At 47.3% G+C, this 23,797-nt stretch overlaps 1 protein-coding gene across 4 annotated transcripts; it reads left to right on the forward strand.

Annotated features, from left to right (window-relative positions):
* Positions 1–9,049: 9,049 nt before the first annotated feature.
* On the forward strand, positions 9,050–22,224 carry Znf7 (zinc finger protein 7). Of its 4 annotated transcripts, none has more exons than XM_074069481.1 (5): positions 9,050–9,181; positions 10,479–10,523; positions 10,931–11,057; positions 16,822–16,938; positions 19,579–22,222. In XM_074069481.1, the coding sequence occupies exons 2-5, from the start codon at positions 10,521–10,523 to the stop codon at positions 21,348–21,350; spliced, it is 2,019 nt and encodes a 672-aa protein (XP_073925582.1). In that variant the 5' UTR covers positions 9,050–9,181; positions 10,479–10,520; the 3' UTR covers positions 21,351–22,222. The 4 variants fall into 4 exon arrangements, with proteins under 4 accessions (XP_073925582.1, XP_073925584.1, XP_073925583.1 ...); XM_074069482.1 differs by lacking the exon at positions 9,050–9,181 and adding an exon at positions 9,188–9,629; XM_074069480.1 differs by lacking the exon at positions 9,050–9,181 and adding an exon at positions 9,645–10,013.
* Positions 22,225–23,797: the final 1,573 nt, after the last annotated feature.

A 23,797-nucleotide genomic window follows, 5' to 3' on the forward strand; every position in this document is an offset into this window, starting at 1 on the left:
TCAAAAGGGCTAGTTAGCAGAGGTTTTCAAGGGGAGAACGCTGGTACAAAGGAGAGTTAAAGGTAATAGTTTAATCCAGTCCATTTGGAGTTCTTGAGTAAGTTTGGTGAGTGTGTTTTCAGGGTGTGATTGGCCTTTTCCACTTTCCCTTAGGATTGTGGATCATATGTAATATGGAAATACTATCTTGACCCCACATAGGAGGCTAATTGTTGAACAATGGTAGAGGTGAATTCTGGCCTGTTATCTGATTGTAGTGTTGTGGGAAGACCAAAACGGGGAATGATTTCTCTATAGAGGCTACCATAGAGGCTCTTTTGTTAGTAGTGGGGAAATCTTCTATCCACCCTGTTAGATTGTCAATGAAAACTAGCAGATGCCTGGTACGCTTAACAGGGGGCATGTTGGCAAAGTCTACCTACCAGTCCGACCCAGACAAGTGACCTTTTGCCTGGTGGGTAGGAAAAGAAGGGGGTCGGACATTTGATAATGGATTGGTTTTGGAATATGTGGGGCAAGAGGATAAGATTTTCTTTAGTGTTCTGTGGATACTAGGGTGGGGGGCAATGATGTGGGTTTTAATAAAATGAAGCAAGGATAGATGGTTAGAATGAAAAATTCTATGAAGGATGGTTCATATGGGCTTTATTTGTTGTTCGGCAGGATGAGGGAGTCATTAAGAAACCAGTAACCCTGGTGTTGGTTGCTCCCTTGAGTTTTTAACAATTCCATTTCCTTTTCTATATAAACTTAGTGGACTAGCAGGATAATCTGGGGAGGGGTTTGTTGTGTTTGTGTTTGTACCACCTGTTTGATGGTGGTATCTGCTAAGTTATGGCTAATAGATATGAAAAGTGTTATCTCTTTGATGTCCCTTAAGTGGAGGATGGCAGCTTTGTGGGGGAAGGTGGCCACTTGTAAAAGGGCCATAATATGTTTTGCATTAGTTATTGGGGACCCCTTGGTTTTTAAGAAACCCTGATCCTTCCAGATCTGACTGTTGGAATGGATGATGTTATAAATGTATTTTGAGTCCTATAAATGTTACTCATCCTGTCTTTTGCCCTTTGTAATGCTCACGTAAGAGCATATAATTCTGCCTGTTGGGAGGTGGTTGTAGGAGGAAGACTGTTTGTCTCTATGATTGTGTATGTAGTACTATTTGGGTGCCCCTCGATTATTCTAGCTGCAGTGGTAGTGGAGGCCTTTGTAGAGCTGCCATACACAAACCAGGTGGGGGCATTGGGTATGGGGGTGTCTAAGATGTGATGAAAGGTTGGAAATGAATCACCAAGTATCTGAATGCAGTCATGGGCTAGAGGTGCTAGGTGAGGTGGGCTGTTTGAGGGTAAGAGGGTAGTGGGGTTTAATCTCTGATACTGCCAGAAAGTTAGATCAGGTTGTAGAAGAAAAGAATGTAAGATTCGAACACGAGATGGGGAGATGGAGTTGACAGCTTTATGACTAATTAAGTCCTGAATATTGTGAGATGACCAGACTGTCATAGGTAAGTTAAAAGTTATTTTTTGGGCTTCTGGTATTAAGAGAGCTGCTGTGGCCAATACTTTTAGGCAGGCTGGCCAACCCCTGTAAATGGGGTCTAATTGTTTTGAGAGATAGGCTATAGGAGACACCATGTCTCCTGCACTTTGGGCCACCAGGCCCAAGGCTTGGCTTTTATCTGAGTGTAGATATAGGTAAATAATTTTATTGGGATTTGGAATGGAAAGTGCAGGGGCCCTTGATAAAACTTGTTTGAGGAAAATAAACAGGGTTAAGAGGGCCCTGGGGCAAGGTAAAATCTCATTTAGGTCTCTTTTAGCAGCATTGTACAATGGTTTGGCTATTATTGAATAATTAGGGATCCAAATTCTAAAATACCCAGTTAATCCCAGAAAAGAAAGAATGTCCCTTTTTGTCTTGGGAAGAGGGATTTGGAGTATGGCAGTTTTTCTGTTTTGGGGAATTTGATAATATCCCAGAGTTAATAAAATAAATTTGACAATATCCCAGAGTTAAAAAAATCCCAGAGTTGGGCCTTATTCCTTGATACCCAGCATCCTCAGTGTGTGTCCCTCCCTACACAGGGGATATTTGGGAATGACCTTGAGGGTGGAGGAGTCCTTTAGAGTGATTTTAACAGAGATGTGGTGTGAGGCTATGGAGGGGTGGGATGTGTCCCAAACCTGGGGATTGACTTCCTATAGGAGGTGGGAGGCAGATTTTGAGTGGTGGAAGGTCTTGTGTAGGGAGAATAAATTGTATGGGCTGGCAGGCATTAATGAACAGGATAAAAATGGTGGCCCCAAGTATATGGAATATGTTTCTTCCTAGTATTGGGAAGGGGCAAGCCAGAATGACTAGGAAAGAATGAGTGAAGGACTTAAATCTGAAGATGCAGTGTGTGTGGGGGGGGGGTCATGTTGGGTGTGTGTGGTATACCATTTACCCCTACAATAGGAAAGGAGGCCTTTTTGAGGGGACCTACATATTCAGTGAAAACTGATCTGGATGTCCCAGTCTCAAGGAAGAAGGAAATGCACTTTCTGATACTGTCCCAGGTACCCATGGATCAGTGGGACACCCCCCCCACTAATGGGGACATTATGATCCGGGCCTTGTCAGTCACCCAGTAGAAACATCGGTCTTGGCTCCTCATCTGGGACACTATTGGGAATCTGAGGCTATGCATGAGGAAAAGACTGTTTTCCCTGCAGACAGTCCATCTTCCAGTGTCCCCATTGTCCACATTGTGAGCAGGACCTTGTTGGTGGGCATGGGTTAGGGCAAGATTTTGCCCAATGTCCTGGGTTTCCACATCAGAAGCAGGCTTGGGGGGGATGTTTGCTGGGTCCTTTGGGTAAGTCCTTTGGGCCAATATGGAGCATCTGGTTTTGGAGAATAGAGGCTAACATTTGATATTTTGTGCAGGTATTTTTATCCCTTAATTGTTTGGCCTCCTCCTTCCTATTGTTAAAGACCTTAAAGGCTATATTAATTTAAGTTTGTTGAGGGGTCTGGGGGCCCTCTTCAAGTTTCTGCAGCTTTTTTTTGAGTATCTGGGGCTGACTGATGAAGTGGAGGTATAAGAAAATATGACCCTGTTGGAAGGCTGTGTTTAACTTGGTGTATTTCGTCATTGACTCCATGAGGCGATTGAGAAAGAGGGAGGAGTTTTCATCTGGATCCTGTGTGACCTCCTTAATTTTGTTATAGTTGACTTGCTTATGACTGTTTTTGTCCATGCTTGCTAATAGGCAGGAGATCATGTGATCCTGGGAATTTGATCCTGGGTCCCCATCTTGATAACTCCACTGAGGCTCGGTTCTAGGAACTGCTTTGGTGTGTGTCGGGGGGAGGAGGTTGTCTATTGGTGTGTTTTTCGTGGAGTTTGTTAGCATATTGTTCTGCTGCCTTCCATATTCTTTCCCTTTTGTCCTCTGTGAGGGTATCATTTATAATGTAAGTGTCACCCCATGTGAGGGCATAAGCCCAAGTAAGACGGAGGAATTCCTTATGATATTTTGTTGGATTGTCTGAAAAGGAGACCAGCCTTTGTTTTAGTTGAAAAATATCTATTATTTGAATAATATCCTTCCACTCCTGCCACCTCTCATAGGAGAATGGGAATTGGGTGGGAATGGGTAGACTTGGACAGCTGTAATGGACTGGGTGTGTGTGCCCACGACCAGGTGTGAGGAGGGGAAAAGGGGAGAGGAGGAGCTGGGCCTGGAGTGGGGTTTTCTGTGGAGAGGGAGGAGGGACCTTCCTGGGAAGAGGGAGAGTCTGGAGAAGTTTGAGGGGGGGGGGGGGCGTGCAGGTGACCAATGGGGGAATGTCATTGGCAGGGTCTGAGTTGAAGGCTGACATCAGGTGGTTGGGTGCTGATGAAAAGCAGTGGGAGTCAAGAAGAAGAATTTGGCAGGAGCTGCAATCTGAACAAAGGGAGTGTCAGGATATGAGGTAAAAGAAAGCCTGGAGATAAGGAGCCTCTTGCCATTTGCCATTTCTCACAATAAAGTTGTCAAGGTCTCAGAGAATATTGGGATCAAAAGTTCCAAATTTGGGCCATTTTGAGGAGTTATCTAATCTGTATTGTGACTAACTTTCCATAGAAGAACAGATGAGATTTTTTGGTTTTAGATTACCCTGTAGGCCCAGTTTGGTAAGGTTGTATAGAAGGCACACTAGGGTGAGTCAGAGGGAATCTTTGAGCGGGTATTACCCTTGATGGAGGTTAGGAAGTTTTCCCTAGGGTCTCCCCTGGAGAAAACTTGCAAAATCGGAAGAATGAGCCTGGGGCAATAGGTAGCTGTCTCTAACCTACATAGCCAGGGGCCAGACTCACTGAAGCCAAATGGCCAAAAGGTGAGAGGGAGAAGTAGGAATACTGAAGGTGAGAATGGCCAGAGACTGGTGCACTGAGGCACCACAGAGTGCCAGACAGAGAGGCCAGGTCTTACCCATCCCTGTAGAAATTGGAGCCAGTGTTGAGTGTGCAAAATGCATTTGGCAAAAGGCTCTGCAGGAGGTCACAGAGGAATGAGAATTTAGGGGCATATGTATGGCCAGAAGGTTAGGCCCCAGAGTGATGTAGCTAATAGGTAGAAAATGCCTACTCTGTTTTTTGGGCTCAAGTCCAATCAGAAGGGGTGGTTGCATCTAACCCCATGCCCAAAAGGGAGGCTTAGTAGAAAGTATAATAGCTCTAGAGCCATGAAGAGAAAAGTAAGAAGAGAAAGAAAGAGGAGAGAGGCCAGGAAGTTTGGGGATGAAGGTGGGCACCGGCTGCATCCCTTGCAGGAACTTAGGCGCCTCTTAGCTGTAGTGCATCCATAGTAAGCCCGGACTGGAGACCCCAAGGGGTGCACCATAGACCAAATGAGGGTCACCACAGAGTTGCAGTAGCCCAAGAAGGGCATCCCCACACACACTCAAAACTCTCCCGGGTTTCAGCACTAAATGAAAGGAAAATGAGGGAAAGGAACTGGGGCACTTAAGAAAAGGAGAAGAAGAGACACACCAAGAAATAATCTGTGACCTTCACAAGCAGCAGGCCTTTATTGAGGGAGAGAAGGGCAAATGGGAGGGGAGAGTGAAGGACAGTTCCAACAGAGCCCTTTTGCATGCTCTACTAATAGTTGGCCTGGTCTTCCTCCTTTTCTCACTTTACGTTATCACTGTTAAAAACCTTACCTTATTTTTCACATTTTAGTCTTTGCTCTGTGGTGATCTTGGCTGTAAGAAACACTGACATCCAACTCCAGCAGGTTTCCTGCAGGTCTCTTTGGTCAGTAGCTGCTGTTCATTGGTCCCACCCATCTCAACCTTGTGTATCATACTTGCATACAGTACAGAAAGTATCAGGTGTGGTGACAGAGCTTCTCACTGACTAAACTATTCATGTTCCCCTGAGCTCTTTTTCAACTAGGATTTACTTTCAGGCTCCCATGTTCCTTTCTGCACTGGGCACATTGCTTTTGTTTTGTTTTGAGATAGGGTCTCCTTATGTACCCCAGGCTATCCTCAAACTTTCAATCCTCCTGCCTCAGCCTCCTGAGTGTGGAGATTACATACATAAGCCACCACACCATTGTTCAGTTTAATGACTCCTACTAGGTCAGTTTAGCCAAAATCCCCCATTAACTTGATGTTTCCTCTTAGTCATTTTTCTATCCACTCTACCCTACTCCTTGGCTATAAATTGCCAATTGCCATAATCTTACCCCAACTGCAGAGTTTCATTGCTGTGGAAATGATCCTGGGTAATGTCTACCTTAGAGAGCTTTAAAAGAGTCACCAAACATACATTTCCTTAATAGTCCTCTTCTTCTTTAGGAAGGAGATATGAAGGCTTTACTGAGCGAAGAGTCTGGTCCCTGTCAGAGCCTATGTCTTCAGCCTCCCACAAAGGGGCCTCTCCACCATGTAGCTATAACCTCCAGTCCCCTTTCCAGGGAACAGTTGTGTGACCATCTGTCACAATGTCAAAGGATATTCCCTTCCTGATCTAGGTGGGAAGACAGTGGTACTTCTGTGAACACTCAGAAGGAGTTGGTGGGAGGGGGCCTGGATACAGTGGGGAGCAGATCTGCTTAGGAAAAGAGGGTTTGGGTGCTGAGAACTCTCTTCTGCCTGGAAATACCTTTCTTGATTTGGCTTCCCATGAAAGTGCAAAAATTACTTGTGGTTATCACTCTGGGGCCCAAACAGACCATGGCCCTTGGGAGAAGAAGCATCCTCACACCTTGACTCTGAAGATGGCTTGCCTGAATGAGGACTGACTGTCCTAGGGCCTGGGATCTGGCCATGCCCTGTACTCTTCCTTGCCAGGCCCGGGTCCTCCCTTGGTGGTCCTCTCCAGGGCACCAAGCTTGATTCAGTGAGTGAAGAAGACCCACCCTAGTAAGGTGTGCTAAGACACACCAGGTAGTATGAGGGAACAAAGTCTTCTGTGTATAGTGTTCAGTTCCCACTCTCCAGGGTCATCCAAGGCACTGGGGCCTTGATCCCAGTGGGCTGCCCCTTATAGACCAGCTGACTCCCAGAAATAGCAAACGGCACTCCTTCTATTGCACTTTTGAAATATAAATCAGCCAGTCAAGAGCCCACAGTGTTCTCCTTTATCAAATCACACTCCAAGTCAAATAGTTCCTCTGCCCTAAACCACCCCAGGATCAGGTACTAGACAAAGGACTACCCCTAGAGTCCAGAGCCTACTCCAGAACATATTCTGCTGCCTCCACTTTTCTGTCCCTGACCACATCTAGTCATTCCAGGGTAGCCCTATGTGGTGTGTTCTGCCTCCTATTTGTAGGGACCTGCACCAAACCCCTTCCTTCATAGCAGTCATTTCTGTGTCGCTAAGACATTTTCTATTTTTTTGGTGAGACTGGGGTTTGAACTCAGGGCTTCGTGTTTGCAAAGCATGAGCTCTACTGCGTGAGCCACACCTCCCCAGGACATTTTAATAATGGTAAGACTTGTGCATATCCAAGGATGTATAGGGGCCCTGTCTGTCCTCTTCTATGGAAAGCAATCTTGCTTTGGTCCGTCCACTAGGATATGAAAAGGGCTCTTGGAAACACAACATATAAAGGTGGATTTGTCCCTGGAAAAAATTATATCATGGAAGGGAACACTGTTCTTTCTAGATGAACCTAAGGCTGGAGGCACCCCAAAAGGAGAGCTTTCCACAAGGGAGTGCTATGTCCCTAGCCCCACCCCTCCTTTTTTTTTTGTCTTTAAAATAGGGTCTCACTAACTTTGCCCAGCCTGACCTGGAACTTTTTTTTTTTGTGGTACTGGGGCTTGAATTCAGGGCCTAGCCCTTGAGCCACTCCACCAGCCTTTTTTTGTGAAGGGTTTTTTCGAGCTAGAGTCTTGTGGAACTATTTGCCTGGGCTGGTTCCAACAGTGATCCTACTGATCTCTGCCTTCTTAGTAGCTAGAATTACAGGTGTGAGCCACCAGTGCCAGCTTGACCTGGAACTCTTAGTCCTCCTGCTTTGGCCGCTGAATAGCTAGGATGACAGGCTTGTGCCACCACACTTGGCTTCTCCTAGTGTTTCCAGTAATAACCTAAGCAGCTTTATCTGTGCCTTGGAACTTCAGGTCCTGGCTTTGGTTCTGGCCTGCACTGAAAAATGCAGCTGGCCCACATCACAAGAGCAGTCAAGGCCCTCTGTGTCAGTCAGGACACAGAAAGAAAATGGGGGAACTGGGGACACTACAAACCCCAATCTCACACAGGCATTAGCCGGAAAGGAATGTTGGCTGTGACCATGCAAGGCTCCGTGGACCTGAGTCTCAGCCAGGTTTTCCCTGGTGTGTGAAAGTCCTGAAATGGTCAGTTGTGGATGCACTGCACCCCTCCCCCACCTCCAGACACAACTCCAGGGCCTCACCACCCTGGAATCTGCTAAGCGGACCCATGTGAGCTCCCTGTCATCCTCATCGGGGCAGGCCAGGACACCAGTGTGCCCAATGTGGCTTCTCCCTTGGAAGTGTCTGGTTGGATCTTAGGACCTGTGGGGTCCGGACACCCTGGAGAAGCCATTCCTTGTCCTTGGCAGAGAGCCTTTGGAGGCTCAGAGTGGGACTGCTAGGGTCCCTTGGCATTGGGGAGAGAAGTTGGCTTGTTTCTCACTAGAGCTTCTGCTGACCTCAGGATTTGGATCATGGACACTTTGATATGAGTCCAGCTTTTCTGCAGTTCCCTGAGCATCAGTGCGCGCAATGACAAGCACCCCACTGGGAAATCCAGACAGCTTGAGGCGGTTGGGCCTTCCCTGGGCTGCAGAAAGGGGAGGGCATGTAAGTTTTGCCAAACCATGGCAGAACACCTTCTACGAAAGGCGGAACATCCTTGGATCCAGGGTCGCCACGAACACCTAGCACTGCGGGTTCGGTTTCGCGAAGCTGAGCAGGGATTGGGCACAGCCAGGGAGGGGCGCGGTGTCCTGACATCCGGGAATAGTCGGAGTGAGCACCTGGCGCGTCGTCCTCCGCCTGGGGATCCCGTCCCCGCCCGTCTCCCCGCAAGTTCTAGCGCATCCTGGCCCAGAGGCTGCTGTGGACCTGAGTCCAGCCTCCCACAACCCGCACCGTGCCCCTCGGCCGCTCCCACCACCGAGGGCAGAGGCGTCTGGGCGGCGGCAGCGTGCTCACTGGGGCTTCCTACTGAAGAAAAACTGGCCGGCAGCGCCCCGACAGACCCAACGTGGGCGTTTCTAAAGCCCCGAGACTGACGGTCTGCAGGGCGCCTGGACCAGCAGATGAGACCCCGCGTAGGAGATCTGTTCAACCCGGAGCTTCTCACACCCAGGACCCGCCCCGGAACTGGCTCCGCCCCTTTAAAGCCACGCCCCACGGGCCCTGTTCTCCACCCCCAGATAAATCCCGCCCGCTGTGAGCGTTCGCCTCGCCCTCCCCAGCTCCCGCCCTGCCTTTTTCGGACTCTGACTCCGCCCCCTCACGTTCCTGGCCTCTCCCATAGCCCCGCCCTGCGGGCTCTGGCTCCGCCCCTTCCTCGAAATGCGGAGGCGGGGCTGGGAACTACAGCGATGTACCGGCCTCTGAGCTAACCAGGACGGCCGGAAGTGTGCGGGGCTGGGTGGGCTATCGAGGCCCGTTTCCGGCAGCGTCGCGCGCTTGCGGGCCTCAGGCTGGCCCGGGGAGGGTGAGTCGACGCGGTCGCGTGCTCCTGGTCCTTAGACCGAGTGGCGCCGGTCTCTACCCCGGAAATTGGAGAAGGCGCGGGCAGCTTTGTGCGGTCGTGAGCGCCTAGTGGGGTCTTGGTCGGGTAGCAGCCGCCCGGGTCAGCGTTGGCGGGAGGCAGGAGTCCAGGGACTGAGCCCCGCAGCTCCTCGCAGGCTGCCCGCGGGCTCCAGGAGAGACCCAGCTGTGGCCCGCCCTCCAGGACTGGACCTGCCCAGTGGGCTTCTTGGTTCTCCTTCCTGCGGATTCACCTCCTTCTAGGGCCGTATTTTCCCTTACTTTCTTCTCTGAAAGGCCTAGAATTGATGACAGTGGCAAAAAGGGCGGCTTCATGGATGGGATACTCAGTTTCTTCTGAAGTCGCCGCTCAGGGCCTGGAATCCCTCACTGCCAGCTGAACTCCTGTCCAGGTGCCTGGGATGGGAGGGGACCCTCTTCCAGTGGTCACTGTGCTTAAGTCAGCCTGCCTCTGACCGGCCTGGGGCCACTTGGACCAAAAGCTCTCCTAGGAAACTAGCTGTTCCCCATTCCAACTTACCAGAAAGACGTCTGGGGAGGGGCCTGAGGTCGTTGGTTCAGCTGAGGTGGATGATCTATGTCAAGCTACATCCCTGGGGCTGTTGCCATCCTTGTGACAGAGACCAGATGTGACCTATCCTGGAGTTTATGTGCTTGAGCAAGGTTCCTGCATCTGGCCCCATTTTTCCTGAAGTCTGTTCTGGATCTTGTCTACTCCAATGTCCAGTCACTCCTACGTACATCGGATCATTCAACCCCATTCCAGTCTACATCAGGTCTTTTGCACGTTTTTCCTGCTGCCTAGGGTGCTTTCCCCACCAACATCTCTTTGGCCTAGACTTAATCAGTTTTCTCATTTAATTGCTTTCATGGTTGTCTGTATTTCATCACTATGATAGGTGTGGTTTTTTTTGTTTGTGTAGATACTTATCTCTTCCCTCCACTAGATGCCCCACGAAGACAGGGTCCTTATGTATTCACTACTGCCTTCCCATTGCTTAGTTGAGTGTGTGGTACATGGCAGCATTTCCTATGACTGGAGTGATTCACACATCACATATACACAAAGATGCACGAGGCTTCAAGTGCCAGGGCTGCTTTGGCCCGACCTTATGTCCTTGCTATGGAATATCCAGGGTTGGAAGTAAAGGAGCAGGAGACACAATACCCACCTTGACTGTCCTGGAAGTTGGGGGAGCTCCCAGCACCCTGACCTCTGACCCTTTTGTAATTTCCAACAGGTGTGTGAGCCAGGACGAGCGGATGCCCACCCACCCAGCCTCATGGTAGGAAGCTTGGCTCCCTCCATTCCCTCATTTGTCCTGTGAAGCTTGCAACTCTTACTGTGGGAATCTATCTGCCCATTGGACCTGGGCCCAGACCTAGCTTTGGCACTCACTGTGAGTCTTGCCAGGCTGAGTCAGGCCCCTGTCCTCCCATCTCCAAGGCAGTGAGCAAACCCCTTCCCAAACAAGGGCCCATCTGTGGTTCTTAAGGGGAGGGGAGTTGTAAGATCTCCATGGGCTGGGTCCCTCCTCCCTTAAAGGGCTCTTTCCTAGGATTTTAGACCCAATGGAGCCAGGTGACTCTTACCCAACCCTGTGGCGCACCTGCCTGAGATAATACTGTGATGAAGCCTCAGAGTGTGGCTGGAGCCCAGAGATACATGGAGTGCTGGTGTGTGTCCTTTCAGGAGGCGGTTACATTTGGTGATGTGGCTGTGCACTTTTCTCGGGAGGAGTGGCAGTGTTTGGACTCTGGCCAGAGAGCCCTGTACAGGGAGGTGATGCTGGAGAACCACAGCAGTGTGGCTGGACTAGGTGAGTCTGCACCTTGGGACACTCTCCCCTACATTACGAGTCAGCACCCACCCTACTAGGCCTCCATGAGAAACAGGGAATGTGGAAGCTGAACACTTAGGCCCTTGTGGCCTTAAGCCTTTGTGTGCCAGGCTGGTTTCAAGCTTTACACATATCAACCACTGAGTAGTTGGAGTTCGAGAAGTTAGTAAAACCTCAGTTGTTCTTAAGAGATTAAGTTAGCTTGTGAGAAATAAAACCCAAACCTTAAATAGCTTAGACAAAAGAAGAAATTATTGGTTTGAAGAATCTAAGGAAATGGTTCTACAACTAGAGCCAGAGTGACAGTGATGCTCTGGGCACCTTCTCAACTTCTGTCCTGCTGTCAGTCTTCCTCTTCCATCCCTGCTCCCCCACTTCTATGGGGAGTTTGTGTTTGTGTTCTCCCAAGGTGGGCCCTGTTTTGGGGTTTCAGTTTTGTGGAGGGGTGTGTATCTAACTTGCTCCTTGCTGTGTCTCACCTGTTGCTGAACTCACTGCTGTATTGGCCCCAGGTCATCTTCAGCCTCACATTCGAGATACATCCTGGACCCCTGAAAAAGCACCTGGACTGGCGGACCAAGAGTAGGTTAGGTGGGGGTAGTTGGTTGGCCAGGTGCTTCTCAGTGCTGGACCAGGCCTGCACCCCTTCGTTCCAGACAGTCTGACAAAAGTCCAGCTTTCTGATGTTTTGTTGATAAAATAATGTACAGTGAGGGCTGGGGATGCTGATCAGTGGTGGAGTGCTTTTCTACCATGTGTGAGAGTCTAGGTTCAATCCCTAGCACTGCAAAGAAAAAAAGTATAGCAGAACCTGTTGTGACTTGAGTTTTGTTTCTCTGGTTTTTATGGAGATTGGGCATCTTGTCACATTCTGGTTACCCTGTTGGGTTCTTCAGTAATGTGTCTGTTCAGACCTTTTGCCTATTTTCTTCTGGGGTGCTGTGCCTTATTGATTTAAAGGTGTTTGTTATATCTTGTGTTAGATTTCACCAAATCCAAGATGCCATACATTGTAAAACACATTATTTTATGTGCCTATCATTTTAATAAAGGATAATCAGGATACTACTGATTAGGATGCTAATAGGATACTGCTGATTATACTACAACACAGTTTTTTCACTATCACTTAAGTTTATTTTATACTTGTTAAGACCTCTTTTAAACTCAACATAAGTGGTTTATCATGTGTCACTGGAACAGGAAGAAAAACACGTAGAGTATATAGGCCAGGAGTTCCTCTAGCTTGGTTATCATGTGTTTCCAAAGGGATAGCAGCCTGGGGAGCTGGGCTGTCCAAATGTGATGCAACATTTCTCCAGTGGGGTTTTCCTCCCTACCAAGGGTGATGGTTGAGTTTTGTTGCCTGATGCACAGCAGCCATTCCTTTTGTGTGGCTCTCAGTGACAGACCAGACAGCTCCATCTGTAGTATCTTTCTTCCTTTCTCAGACTCTGTGTACACAGTTGCTGATGTGCCTGTGACTGGACCTGTAGTCATTTCTCCAGTAGCTTCACTGGTCTCACGGGTATGCCTGCTGCTTGTTTTCTAAGGCTTCTGCTGGTACAATACTTGTTTAGTGTTGAGTCTTTTTTTTTTCCCCCCTCTTTTGAGACAAGGTCTTAATATGCTGTAAAGGCTGGCCTCACACTCCTAGGCTCAAGTGGTCCTCCTGTTCAGTCTCCCAAGTGGCTGAGACTACAAGTCTGTACCCATGTAAGTGGCACAGGGTAATCTTTTTGAAGACACTAAAAATAGATAAAGCCAGCTTGTGTTTATGTAGTGGTGCTGATGCTTCAGCTACAGCAGTGATGACCTGAGTGTGGCTGAGCCTAGGTGTGTACAAGCAGCCTGTCACTTCTGCCACCATTTTGGCGGAAGGTTGCTGACTTTAATCCTGGATGTGTCTGGGGTTTATTTTTATTTTTATTTTTTTTCCTTTGGTAGGACTGGGGTTTGAACTCAATGCTTCCCACTTGCAAAACGTGCTCTACTACTTCAGCCACATGTCCAGTCTGTTTTGCTCTTGTTACTTTGGAGATGGACTCCCAAGAACTATTTGCCTGGGTTGAAGATCAAACTTCTATCCTGATCTCAGCCTCCCAAGTAGCTAAGATTACAGAGCTGGTATGTCTGTGGTTTAGAGATGTGAAAGCATTTTGTAAGTGGTTTATCTTAGAATGCATCAAATATGGTAATGCCATTCATAATTTGTGAATTATAAGTGTCTTCTCCCTTCTTTAGTGTTTGTTAGCTTTGGTCAGAGTTGTTTGTTTTTTTACCAGTATTGGGGATGGAATCCACGGCCTTCCACATGCTAGGAAAGTGCTGTACCACCGAGCCATGTTCCCTACCCAGTCAGATTTTAGTGTAGTGAAAATCTTCAGTTTTTGTCTTATAGATTGTGCCTTCGAGGTTTTATTTATTTACTTTTATTTATTTATTTTTGGTGGCATTGGGGTTTGAGCTCAGGGCCTCACACTTACTAGGCAGGTGTTCTACCACTTGAACCACCCCCATCAGCCCAATACTTTATCTTTCTCATTTATCTTTCACATTTGTGATGGCCTGTAGGAAAATCCTGTTTCATTTTTGTCTAAACACTAAGCCACTTCCCCAGCATCTTCTACGAAACAGTCTCCTGTTGGCACTTTTTAAATGTGAAATGATATTTCTGAGCACTCTTCATGAATCTATGGGCCAGCCCCCTTTTTGCTTCATTGTTTTGATTTTGTGGCTTTTTTCCCTCCCTCTCTCCCTTCCTCTCTCTCTCTTCCTTCCTTCCTTCCTTCCTTCCCTCTCTCCTTCCCTCCCTTTTGGTGGTACTGGGGGTTTGAACTCAGGCCTTTACCCTTGGTGGGGAGGTGCTCTGCTACTTGAGCCATGCCTCAGTCCCTGTTCCTCCTACTATGGCCTCCTGCATAACTGGGACCACAGGCATGCACTGCCATGCCTTACATACTGATTGAGATGGGATTTCAACTTTTTGTCCAGGCTGGTCTCCAAACTGAGATCCTCCCAATCTCTGCCTCCTGAATAGCTAGGACTTCAGGCATGTGCCACCAATTCACTTACCTACTCATAGTTAGTGTAGGCCTGAAGTTCTAGCACTATGGAAGCAGACACAAGGATCCTGAGTTTAAAGCCAGCTTAGACTCTATACTCTGTAGTATGACCCTGTCTCAAAACAAAACACAAAAAAAAAAAAGAAGAAAAGGAAGGTATCCATATGAGCTGGCTGGAGATGCTAGCTAAGGAATTTTGTTAACCACAAATACTGAATTTCAAATTCTTTTTCTGCATCAAGTGAAATGCTCATTTGATTTTTTTATTAGTATATTAGGTTTTTTTTTTTTTTTTTTTACATTCCTGGAAGAAACCCAACATACATAATAAACCCTGCATATAAATTCTTTTTGGTAGTACTGGGGTTTGAACTTAGGGCCTCATGCTTGCTAGACAGGCACTCTACCATTTGAACCACTCAATCAGCCCTTTTTGTGTGGGGTATTTATTTTATTTTATTTTATTATTCATATGTGCATACAAGGCTTGGGTCATTTCTCCCCCCCTGCCCCCACCTGTATGGGGTATTTTTGAGATAGGGTCTGACCAGCTATTTGCCTGGGTGACTGAAACTGAGATCCTTGTGATATCTGGTTTCTGAGTAGCTAGGATTAGAGGTGGCCCTTGGGATCAGCCAGTATTATATTTTGGATTTTTGTATCTCTATTCATAAACAATGTGGACTTAAATATAAATATATAATTATTAGCATATGTTAATTGTACAAAATAATGGTTTTCATTTTGACATTTTCCTGCCTATATATAATGTATTTTGATCATAGTCACCCCCCACCCCGCCAATTATCCTGTCTTGTCCCCCTCCTTCCATCCTTTTCTCTTCCCAAATAGTGTCCCATTTCTACTTTCATTTTGTTTCATAGTTAAGTAATTTTGACATTTTTGGCAAATGACATTTATCATACAAACTTCATAAAATGAGCTGGGTGGCTTTGGCTATCTTTTTATTATAATTTTTTTTGTAGTGCAGGGTATCAGACCCAGAGCCTCACATATGCTAGGCAGGTGCTCTACACCTCCAGCCCTTGCTGTCTTTTCAGTTTCTGGAGGAATATAGAGAGGTGGAGTTAATGGAACCTTCCAGCTTGTGGTAGGACTTGCCTGCCACCATCCTGGCTGTGGCTTTGGGGAAGGAATAAAAAGCGTTTGCATTTCCTTAATGTTCAGTGGCCTGCTCAGCTTCTAGGTTTCTACTTTTGCTAATTTTGTCATTTATAGTTCTTCTGCAAACTGACCTATCCATTTAGATTTCAATCTCTTTAGTATGTAATTTTTTTTTTTTTGTGTGGCACTGGAGTTTGAACTCATCCTCACACTTGCTAGGTAGCTGCTTTACCCCTTGAGCCACTCATCAGCCTCTTTAGTGTATATTTTTAATCTCTGTTATGTTTCTAGTTATTTCCCTTGCTCTTTATTTTTTGGTGGCATCTTCTCACTAGACTAGCCTTGAAAAGTTTTGCTTCAGGGCTATCATCTTCATCTTTTTAAAGAACTGGTTTTTGGGTTTGCTAACTGATCTTGGGGATTGGAAGTGCTATTCTGTGTGTGTGTGTGTGTGTGTGTGTGTGTGTGTGTGTGTGTGTGTGTGTGTGTGAGATACTGAGGCTTGAACTCAGGGCCTACACCTTGAGCCACATTTTTGTGATGGGTTTTTTCAAGATAGGATCTCTCGGACTATATGCCTCGGCTGGCTTTGAACTGAGATCTTCCTGATTCCTGCCTCCTGAGTAGCTAGGATTACAGGTGTGAGCCACTGGCATCCGGCTGATATTTTCCCTTTTAATTTATTTATGTTTGCTGGGTTGTTTTGTTCCAACTTCTGGAGCTTAATATTTACCACATTTGCATTTTACCATTCTTGTTATTAATGTATTTAAAAATATAAAAGTTTATCTTTGCACACTGCTTCAGCTGCCTTCTACAAATTTCAGCTTGTAATAAAAACAGTTACAGTAGCTAATCATGTCTTTTTGTGATTAATTTCCTCTGGGCTTCCTGGTTTGGGTGCATATTCTTTGACAGGTCCATGACTTCCCTCATGGTCCAATCCAAGGATGCTTCTCTGGTCTGCCTGTGCTTGGAGAGCACACTGTTTCTTGAGGAGTCTGCTTGCATGTGAGGGCTTGAACCTGTTGCTGCAGTCCTTTAGGACCTCTCTCCCTGCCTTTTTCCCCATGGCAGGAAGCCTAAAGGTAGCTTCAAACACCGGGGCTTTGCTAGCCCTGGGTCAGATGCCCTCCTTTTACTGACTGGGGATAGAGAGAATTTGAGTTCACTCCACAGCTTGGGACTGGTAGCCCTAGAGGACAGGGTGCTAGATGGATGCCCAAGGGTCTCCCGTCTACAAGTGGGTCCTTTGTGTGGATACTTGAGGCTAGAAGACTGTGGGTAGGGTTTGGGCCTTACAGCCTTGTGATTTAAATCTGAAGACTCTTTTATGACATGGTCCCCTAGTAATTGTGGGAATCAGGTTGCCCCTTGCTGTCTGGTCTTAGGAGCTGGAAGATCCGAAGAGAGGGACTGACACATATCCAGAGCCTCCCTATCCTGGAGAGGCTCTGCCTGTGTTTTGCAGCCCCTGTACGTCATACCTGGAAACCAGGGGAGACTGAGTCTTGACCACGTTTCTAGTATCTCCTTCTTTGCCACCCACACAGCAGGCTTCCTAGTCTTCAAACCTGAACTGATATCTCGGCTGGAGCAGGGACAAGAGCCATGGGTCCTCGACCTGCAGGGAGCAGAGAGAACAGAAACACCATGGACCTCCCAGACAGGTGAGGCTCAGGCCCTATCTCAGAGAAGCTCTTGCTGAGAGGGAGCCACAGGTGGGGTCTTAAGGCAGTGGGAGGCTGGGGTGACTTCCTATGGCCAGGCAGACTTCAGGAAGTGCCAGAACCAGAAGGAAGTAGATGGGCATGGTGTTACTTCCAGGGAAACAGCCACAGAAAAGCAAGGACACAAAACTCTATACTCAGCAAAAAGAATTTGTTTTGAAGTTAAAGCATCTGGTTGTTTTTTTTTTAATCCTTACTAAGCAAAAGCACAAATCTGTGGATTCCCAAAGCATTAAACTTGGCTCTCAGCAGCCAAGTTTGAATAGTGAACATGCTCCCTGAGGCAGCTGCCTTCCAAGCAGTTCCCTCCAGAGCTTCTTGAGGCCTAGATGACCGAAACCCCTCATGTTGGGCCTCCAAATGTGTCTTTAGTCTCTTGTGGCTGCCATAACACAGCACCACAAACAACAGAACATAGTCAACATGGTGGTATATACATATAATCCCAGCACTCAGGAGGCCGAGGAAGGAGAATCTCAAGTGTAAAGCCAACCTGGGCTATATAGCAACACCCATCCCCCCACTTCCAAAAAAAAACCAGAAACTGTCTCAACTCTGGAGGCCAGAAGTCTGCAGGGCCGTGCACCCTGTGAAGGCTGTGGGGAATGACACTCTTGCCTCTTCCAGCATCTAGTATCACATGGCAGTCCTTGCTGCTTCTTGGCTTGTAGATGTGTCCCTCTAATCTTGGCCTCATCTTCATGCAGCTGCATTCTCCCTCTGTCTCTCTGTCTTCACATGGCCATCTTACAAAGACACTAGCCATATTAGATTAGAGACCACCCTAACAACCTTATCATAACTAATTATATCTGCAATGACCCTGTTTCCACTTTATCCTCTGCATGGCCTTCCTGTTGAGATTACAACAACCCAGCCTCCCAGGAAGGTGTTTCCAAAGTGGAGAGGAGATTTAGAGAGAGCACCATGGCAGAAAAGCCAGCCTTAGTCAGCAAAATTGGATAACTCAGCCAGTTTGCGTGCAGCAACTGTGTCCTTATGATGATGAAACAACATCAAGGAGTAACCACAGAGTGAACACAGGGCAGAAATGCAGCCTCACAGATAACAACATGCAGTAGCACAAAACCAGCATTTATTAAGCAACTCAGAAATGCCAAGATTTGTCTCCCCCTCCTCCACGTCACTGGTGCAGCCAGCATCAGATGTCCAAGGGTACTGACCAGAATGCTGGGGGAGAGGACATTCTGTAGATGTGGATCTGTGGCCTAGTGGTGTGCAGGTTAGGGCAGAACTTTAAAACATAACTAGTCACAAGAAACCAGAAGGCAGGAAATGTGAGTGTAGTCAGGTGTTTTGTGATGTTCTGGCTACTGATTGCTCTTGTCAAGCTGCTTGACTACATAGATGTTTCATTTTCCTGTGCAGCAGGAGGTCTGGACAGGACCTGTCCAAGCAATGCTGGGGCTGCAGGCTACCCTCTTCTGGCTCTCCTTAGGGGTTAGGGGCCTCTGCATTTCTACAGGAAGTGTGTCTCACTGTCCTACCTTCTTCCCCCTACAGAGGTGAGAGAGCAAAGGAAGGCTCCAGAGAAGGGCCAAAGAAGCCCAGTAAAGGAGCAAGTATGCCATGAGGCATGTCCCTGCTGCACAGCAAGGTTGAGAGGGCTGCATCAGGGGCCTAATCTGGGCCTAGACCTGATACTGCCCTTATCTGTATGGCCTTGGATAATTTCTGAGCCAATCTCCCTATCTGGCCTCCTGAGAATGGACTAAGAACTATTCCTTGTACAAAGAAGAGGCTTTGCAGGTAGCAGCTTCTTCCTCGCTGAAGGACTGAAAGAAAGTGCTTTTCACATCACTGGAAGCTGGAGACTTGCCATCGGTTATTAATAGTGGGCAGAAATGGTGAAACTGAAGCCCTGTAACTGGGCTGTGGATTCATTGTGGGTAGAACTGAGCTGGTTGTGGTTGTGACTATGGTTGTATCATGTGATATGACCATGGAGAAGTCTGGCCTCAGCAGTGATGCTGTCTGGAATTTTGGAGTAGGAAGGCAGCATACAGTTATTTGGAGAGTCCAGAAGGAAAGCATATGTCAGGAAGTCTTCTTGGGGACTGGGTGAGCAGACCACTGCAGAAACTTGCCCCAGGAAAGAAGTCATTGTGGGCTTCTGAGTGTGGTCTTTCAGCTTACGGCCTAGCAAGGGGTGGCAGATCTAGGTTGGCAGCTAGGGTACTGCACATAGAAACCTGCCTCAAAGGACAACCATTGATAGCTCTAATACCCAGCCCTCTAGGCTTCCCCTGCTGACTCCCCCAGCTGCTTTGCAGGTTCAGTCTCTCATCCCCACCATTTCCTCCATTTGCAGATCAGATCTGTCTGTCCTCACTGACCAGCTGGAATGCTCTCAGCACTCTCCTTAGTAAACATGAGCATGTCACCACTGTTGAGAGAATAAAGTCAGGATCTCCTTGTAGCATGTTTCCACTTGCAGTGTGTCATAGTGCTTGAGGATGCCTGTCCTGGAAGTGCTGACATCTCCTCCCTCACCCCCTTAGTCTTTGTCTTTCTCTGAGATCAGGATATAGGAACATTTTTATTTCCTGTTTATTTCAGATTCTACCATTAGGAGTGACCATGAGCAGGCCTGTGAGGGCACAGACATTCTCAAACTGCAGGGTCCTGGCTGTGGAGACATGTCTGATTCTGAGGTCTGGCCAGAAAGTTGTCCACACAGCCCTGGGCTGAGAGTGAGGGGCTCCCTCTTCCAGAAGCACTGTTTGAATGAGAGGACTATGGCTCCTAAGACCTTTACTAAGGATGCTGACCAGGAATGCCAGCAGCTGGTTGCCACTGTCCTGGGTCATCAGCCTGATGAACATCAGAGAGACAGTGAGGAAAGGACATCACAGAAATGTGAGACATGTGGCAGAGATTTCAGACCCACTACCGATCTGGCTCCACACCAGGAAATGAGTGTGCAAGAGAAACCTAATAGATGTCAAGAATGCCAAAAGAAATTATCTGACTGCTTGCAGGGGAAACAGCCAAGTTACTGCCATGGGGAGAAGCCATATGAGTGTGAGGAGTGTGGGAAAGTCTTCAGGCTGTGCTCACAGCTCAATCAACATCAGAGAATCCACACTGGAGAGAAACCATTTAAGTGTGTCGAGTGTGGAAAAGCCTTCCGCCTAAGCTCAAAACTTATTCAGCATCAAAGAATTCATACTGGTGAGAAGCCCTACAGGTGTGAGGAATGTGGGAAAGCCTTTGGTCAGAGCTCAAGCCTCATCCATCATCAAAGAATTCACACAGGAGAGAGGCCTTATGGGTGTCAAGAGTGTGGGAAAGCCTTCAGTCAGCAATCACAGCTGGTCCGACACCAGAGAACTCACACCGGAGAGAGGCCCTACCCATGCCATGAGTGTGGCAGAGCCTTCAGTCAGAGCTCAACTCTAGCCCAGCACCAGAGAATGCACACTGGGGAAAAATCTCAAATTCCAAGATCTTCAGAGAGTCCAAGCCCTGTGGCACATCAGAGAAGTCATGCTGTGGAAAAGCCGTTCAAGTGTGAGGAGTGTGGGAAAGCTTTTAGGTGGATCTCTCGCCTGAGTCAGCACCAGTTGATTCACACTGGAGAGAAACCTTATAAATGTAACAAGTGCACAAAAGCCTTTGGTTGTAGCTCACGGCTGATTCGCCATCAGAGAACTCACACTGGAGAAAAACCTTTTAAATGTGATGAGTGTGGGAAAGGTTTTGTCCAGGGTTCACACCTTATTCAGCATCAGCGAATCCACACTGGAGAGAAGCCTTATGTGTGCAATGACTGCGGGAAAGCCTTCAGCCAGAGCTCCAGCCTCATTTACCATCAGAGGATCCATAAGGGAGAGAAGCCGTATGAATGCCTTCAGTGTGGAAAAGCCTTCAGTATGAGCACACAGCTCACCATCCACCAGAGGGTTCACACTGGGGAAAGACCCTACAAGTGTAACGAATGTGGGAAAGCCTTCAGTCAAAACTCAACCCTTTTCCAGCACCAGATAATTCATGCAGGAGTGAAGCCCTATGAGTGTAATGAATGTGGAAAGGCATTTAGCCGAAGTTCGTATCTTATTGAACACCAAAGAATACACACTAGAGCCCAGTGGTACTATGAATTTGGGAACACCATGGAAGGTTCTACCTTTGTGAGCCATAAAAAAGTCAACACTGTGAAGAAACTGCACCAGTGTGATGACTGTGAGAAAATCTTCAGGTGGCGTTCACACCTGATTATACATCAGCGAATTCACACCGGAGAGAAGCCTTACAAATGTAATGACTGTGGCAAAGCTTTTAATCGGAGCTCAAGGCTTACTCAGCATCAGAAGATTCACGTGGGATAAACTATTCACCTGTATAAATGTGAACAGACCTGCAGCCTTACTTATTTTATATGAGATCATTTATACTGATAAGAACTAAGAATGTTCTGAAAGATTCATAATTGGTCTCCTAAGAAAATGTCCAACTTCATACAAAAATATATGGTGATTTGCTGGAATGTTTGACATTAACCTGTTAATAAAGCCTGTGTCTCTTGCATTCAGGGTGAAGCCTGTAGTCTGAGTTCACAAAGGGTGGATCCTGGGCCTTGCATGTGAGGAGCAGGAGCGAGGAAGGCCCTGATAACCCTGTCAAACATCAGGTTACGTCACCTAAAATGGTTTCCATTGGAATCAAGTTATGTTATGTCACCCAATGTTTTCCATTGGGATCAGCTGTTCAAAGTGGCTTTAATAATAAGGAAATCTTAGCTCATGTTAGAGAATATGCAGAAGCTGAGTGCCTAGGATTCTAACTGCTTGACCTGATACCCCTTTTCTTAAACCTCATCCCCCATTAGAGCCACCCAGGGCCCTAGCCCCATCCTCTGAGAGGCAGGCAAGGCTTCTGAGTGCAAGCCACGGCCAGCATTCATTGAGCACTCGCCAGTGCCAGGCACAGAAACAGCCTGGTATCTGGAGACCCTTGGGCTCATGGTCTTGCTGTTTGTTCCCAGATATCTACTTTCTTGAAACTCAGAGTGAACTTGCTTGTCTGAAAATATTCACTGCTCTAGGATAGTTATAAGATTTACTGTACAGGAACACATTCTGTCATCCCTGACTTTGGGTCAGCACTCAAATGAACACAGCACCCTTATGTATCACATGCTCCAGACTCACACCAACATGTGGATGCAGGCCCCTAGGCTGGGTGACCATCTTGTATTGGTCCAGTCTCCTTTACATAAGAGATTGGGGAGATGGTGAGACTGGGTCAGCTGTTCCCTAGTCCCCCTGCTCCAGGATACCTGTCTGTTACCATTACAAAAGGACTGGCAATGGCAGCTGTCCTCAAGGTGAGCTTCAGTGGAGCTATCCATACTTCCAGCTGTTACCGTCCACTCTTGAGTGGAGCCTCTCCACTAAGCATATGCCCCAGGGCCCAAAAGAGCCTTCCAGTTTATTCAGCAAACGTATCAAGCACCTGCTGAATACCAATCCCTATGCAGATGCCAGGGCTCTTCTCATGGGGTACACAGTCCTCCAGTTGGACAGTGAAACTACTAAATCAGAGGTGGTGGGAAAGAGTTCAAGTGCCACAAGAGTGTGACAGCAAAATACCCTGATCTTTGGGGTGAGGGAGACTCTTCTGAGGCCACTGTTCAAGTGAACAGTGACCTGTGCTGTAATACAGTATGGCACAGGATAGGGTGGCATGTCAGCAGAAGCCTGGAGAGAGCCCCAAGGCTGGAGTGTGGTCTGGTGAGTGGCATGAGTGTGACCAGAGGGGCCAAATCCTGTGGCACTTCATTCTGGGATCACAGAACATCACTGATGGGTTCTCACAGAGGTGTTTGTTTTCCCAGGTTGGAGAAGTGGGTAGATTGGGAGGGGGCTGGAACCCAGGACCTGTGCACTGAGCCACACATCAGTCCTTGGGCTGTGTTTCTTTAAACTCTGGCTGCTCTGTGGGGTTTGACACAATTGGAAGAGAAATACTCAGGGCTTGCTTTAGTATGGATACAGGGGGAGGAGCAAGAAAGAACCTCCAAGTGCAACTAGACAACATTTAAGGAATTAGGACAAAGTAGCCATTACTGGATCCAAGTGGAAAAGCTTCAGGTGGGTTTTACTATTCTCCCAACTTTTCTCTATGTTGAAGTACTTTAATAAAAAGTTGAGGGAAAAAACAAAAACAAAACAACTGGTCCATCCATGTACCAGCTCAGTAACAGGCAGGTGCTTGCCCTGGAGATGGTTTGGCACTGAAGTTCCAGTAGGAGGCACTAAGCTCTTTCTACTGTCAGGACGGGAAGCTGAGTGTTTTCTCTAGGATACTCCATTCCACTGGTGAACTGGAATGGGGCTTTGTGTGTATCATGTTGCTCCAGGCCTCTTCCCAAGTTCAGTGTACACATGAGAACCCAGGGCCAGAAACCTTGTTCTCCTGCCTATGGTTTGTGCAGTGTGAGGTTAGGCAATCCAGTCTAGTCTTTCCTTGAAACTGGGGACTGGCTTGGGTGCATAATCAGGGAACACAATATATATTTCTTCTAGCTGGACTTAAAGTTGGCCAAGGTAGATACAGAAGGTTAATAACAAAACCATGACCATTTTTATTTTCCCTCAGTGATTTTCATTACTTGTTTGACCCCAGTTACATTATAAACTTCAGTTCTTGAGGGCAATGAACCCCATAGGTGTTTTTTTTTTCCCTTGCTAAGTAATATAGATTTTTTTTTGTCTTGAATTGATCTCTGTCTGTAAATCTTATAATTTTAATTTTACAATCCAGGATCCAGAAA

This window comes from Castor canadensis, chromosome 3, assembly GCF_047511655.1.
Source record: "Castor canadensis chromosome 3, mCasCan1.hap1v2, whole genome shotgun sequence".
Lineage (NCBI taxonomy): Eukaryota > Metazoa > Chordata > Mammalia > Rodentia > Castoridae > Castor > Castor canadensis.

Excerpts from the sequence above, each read along its gene's own strand:
- Znf7 (XM_074069480.1), top strand. The coding sequence starts at position 9,957 with ATGTCCAGTCACTCCTACGTACATCGGATCATTCAACCCCATTCCAGT. Across the intron at positions 10,014-10,478 it reads CCCATTCCAGTCTACATCAG|GTGTGTGAGCCAGGACGAGC; the intron begins GTCTTTTGCACG and ends AATTTCCAACAG. Across the intron at positions 16,939-19,578 it reads ACCATGGACCTCCCAGACAG|ATTCTACCATTAGGAGTGAC; the intron begins GTGAGGCTCAGG and ends TGTTTATTTCAG.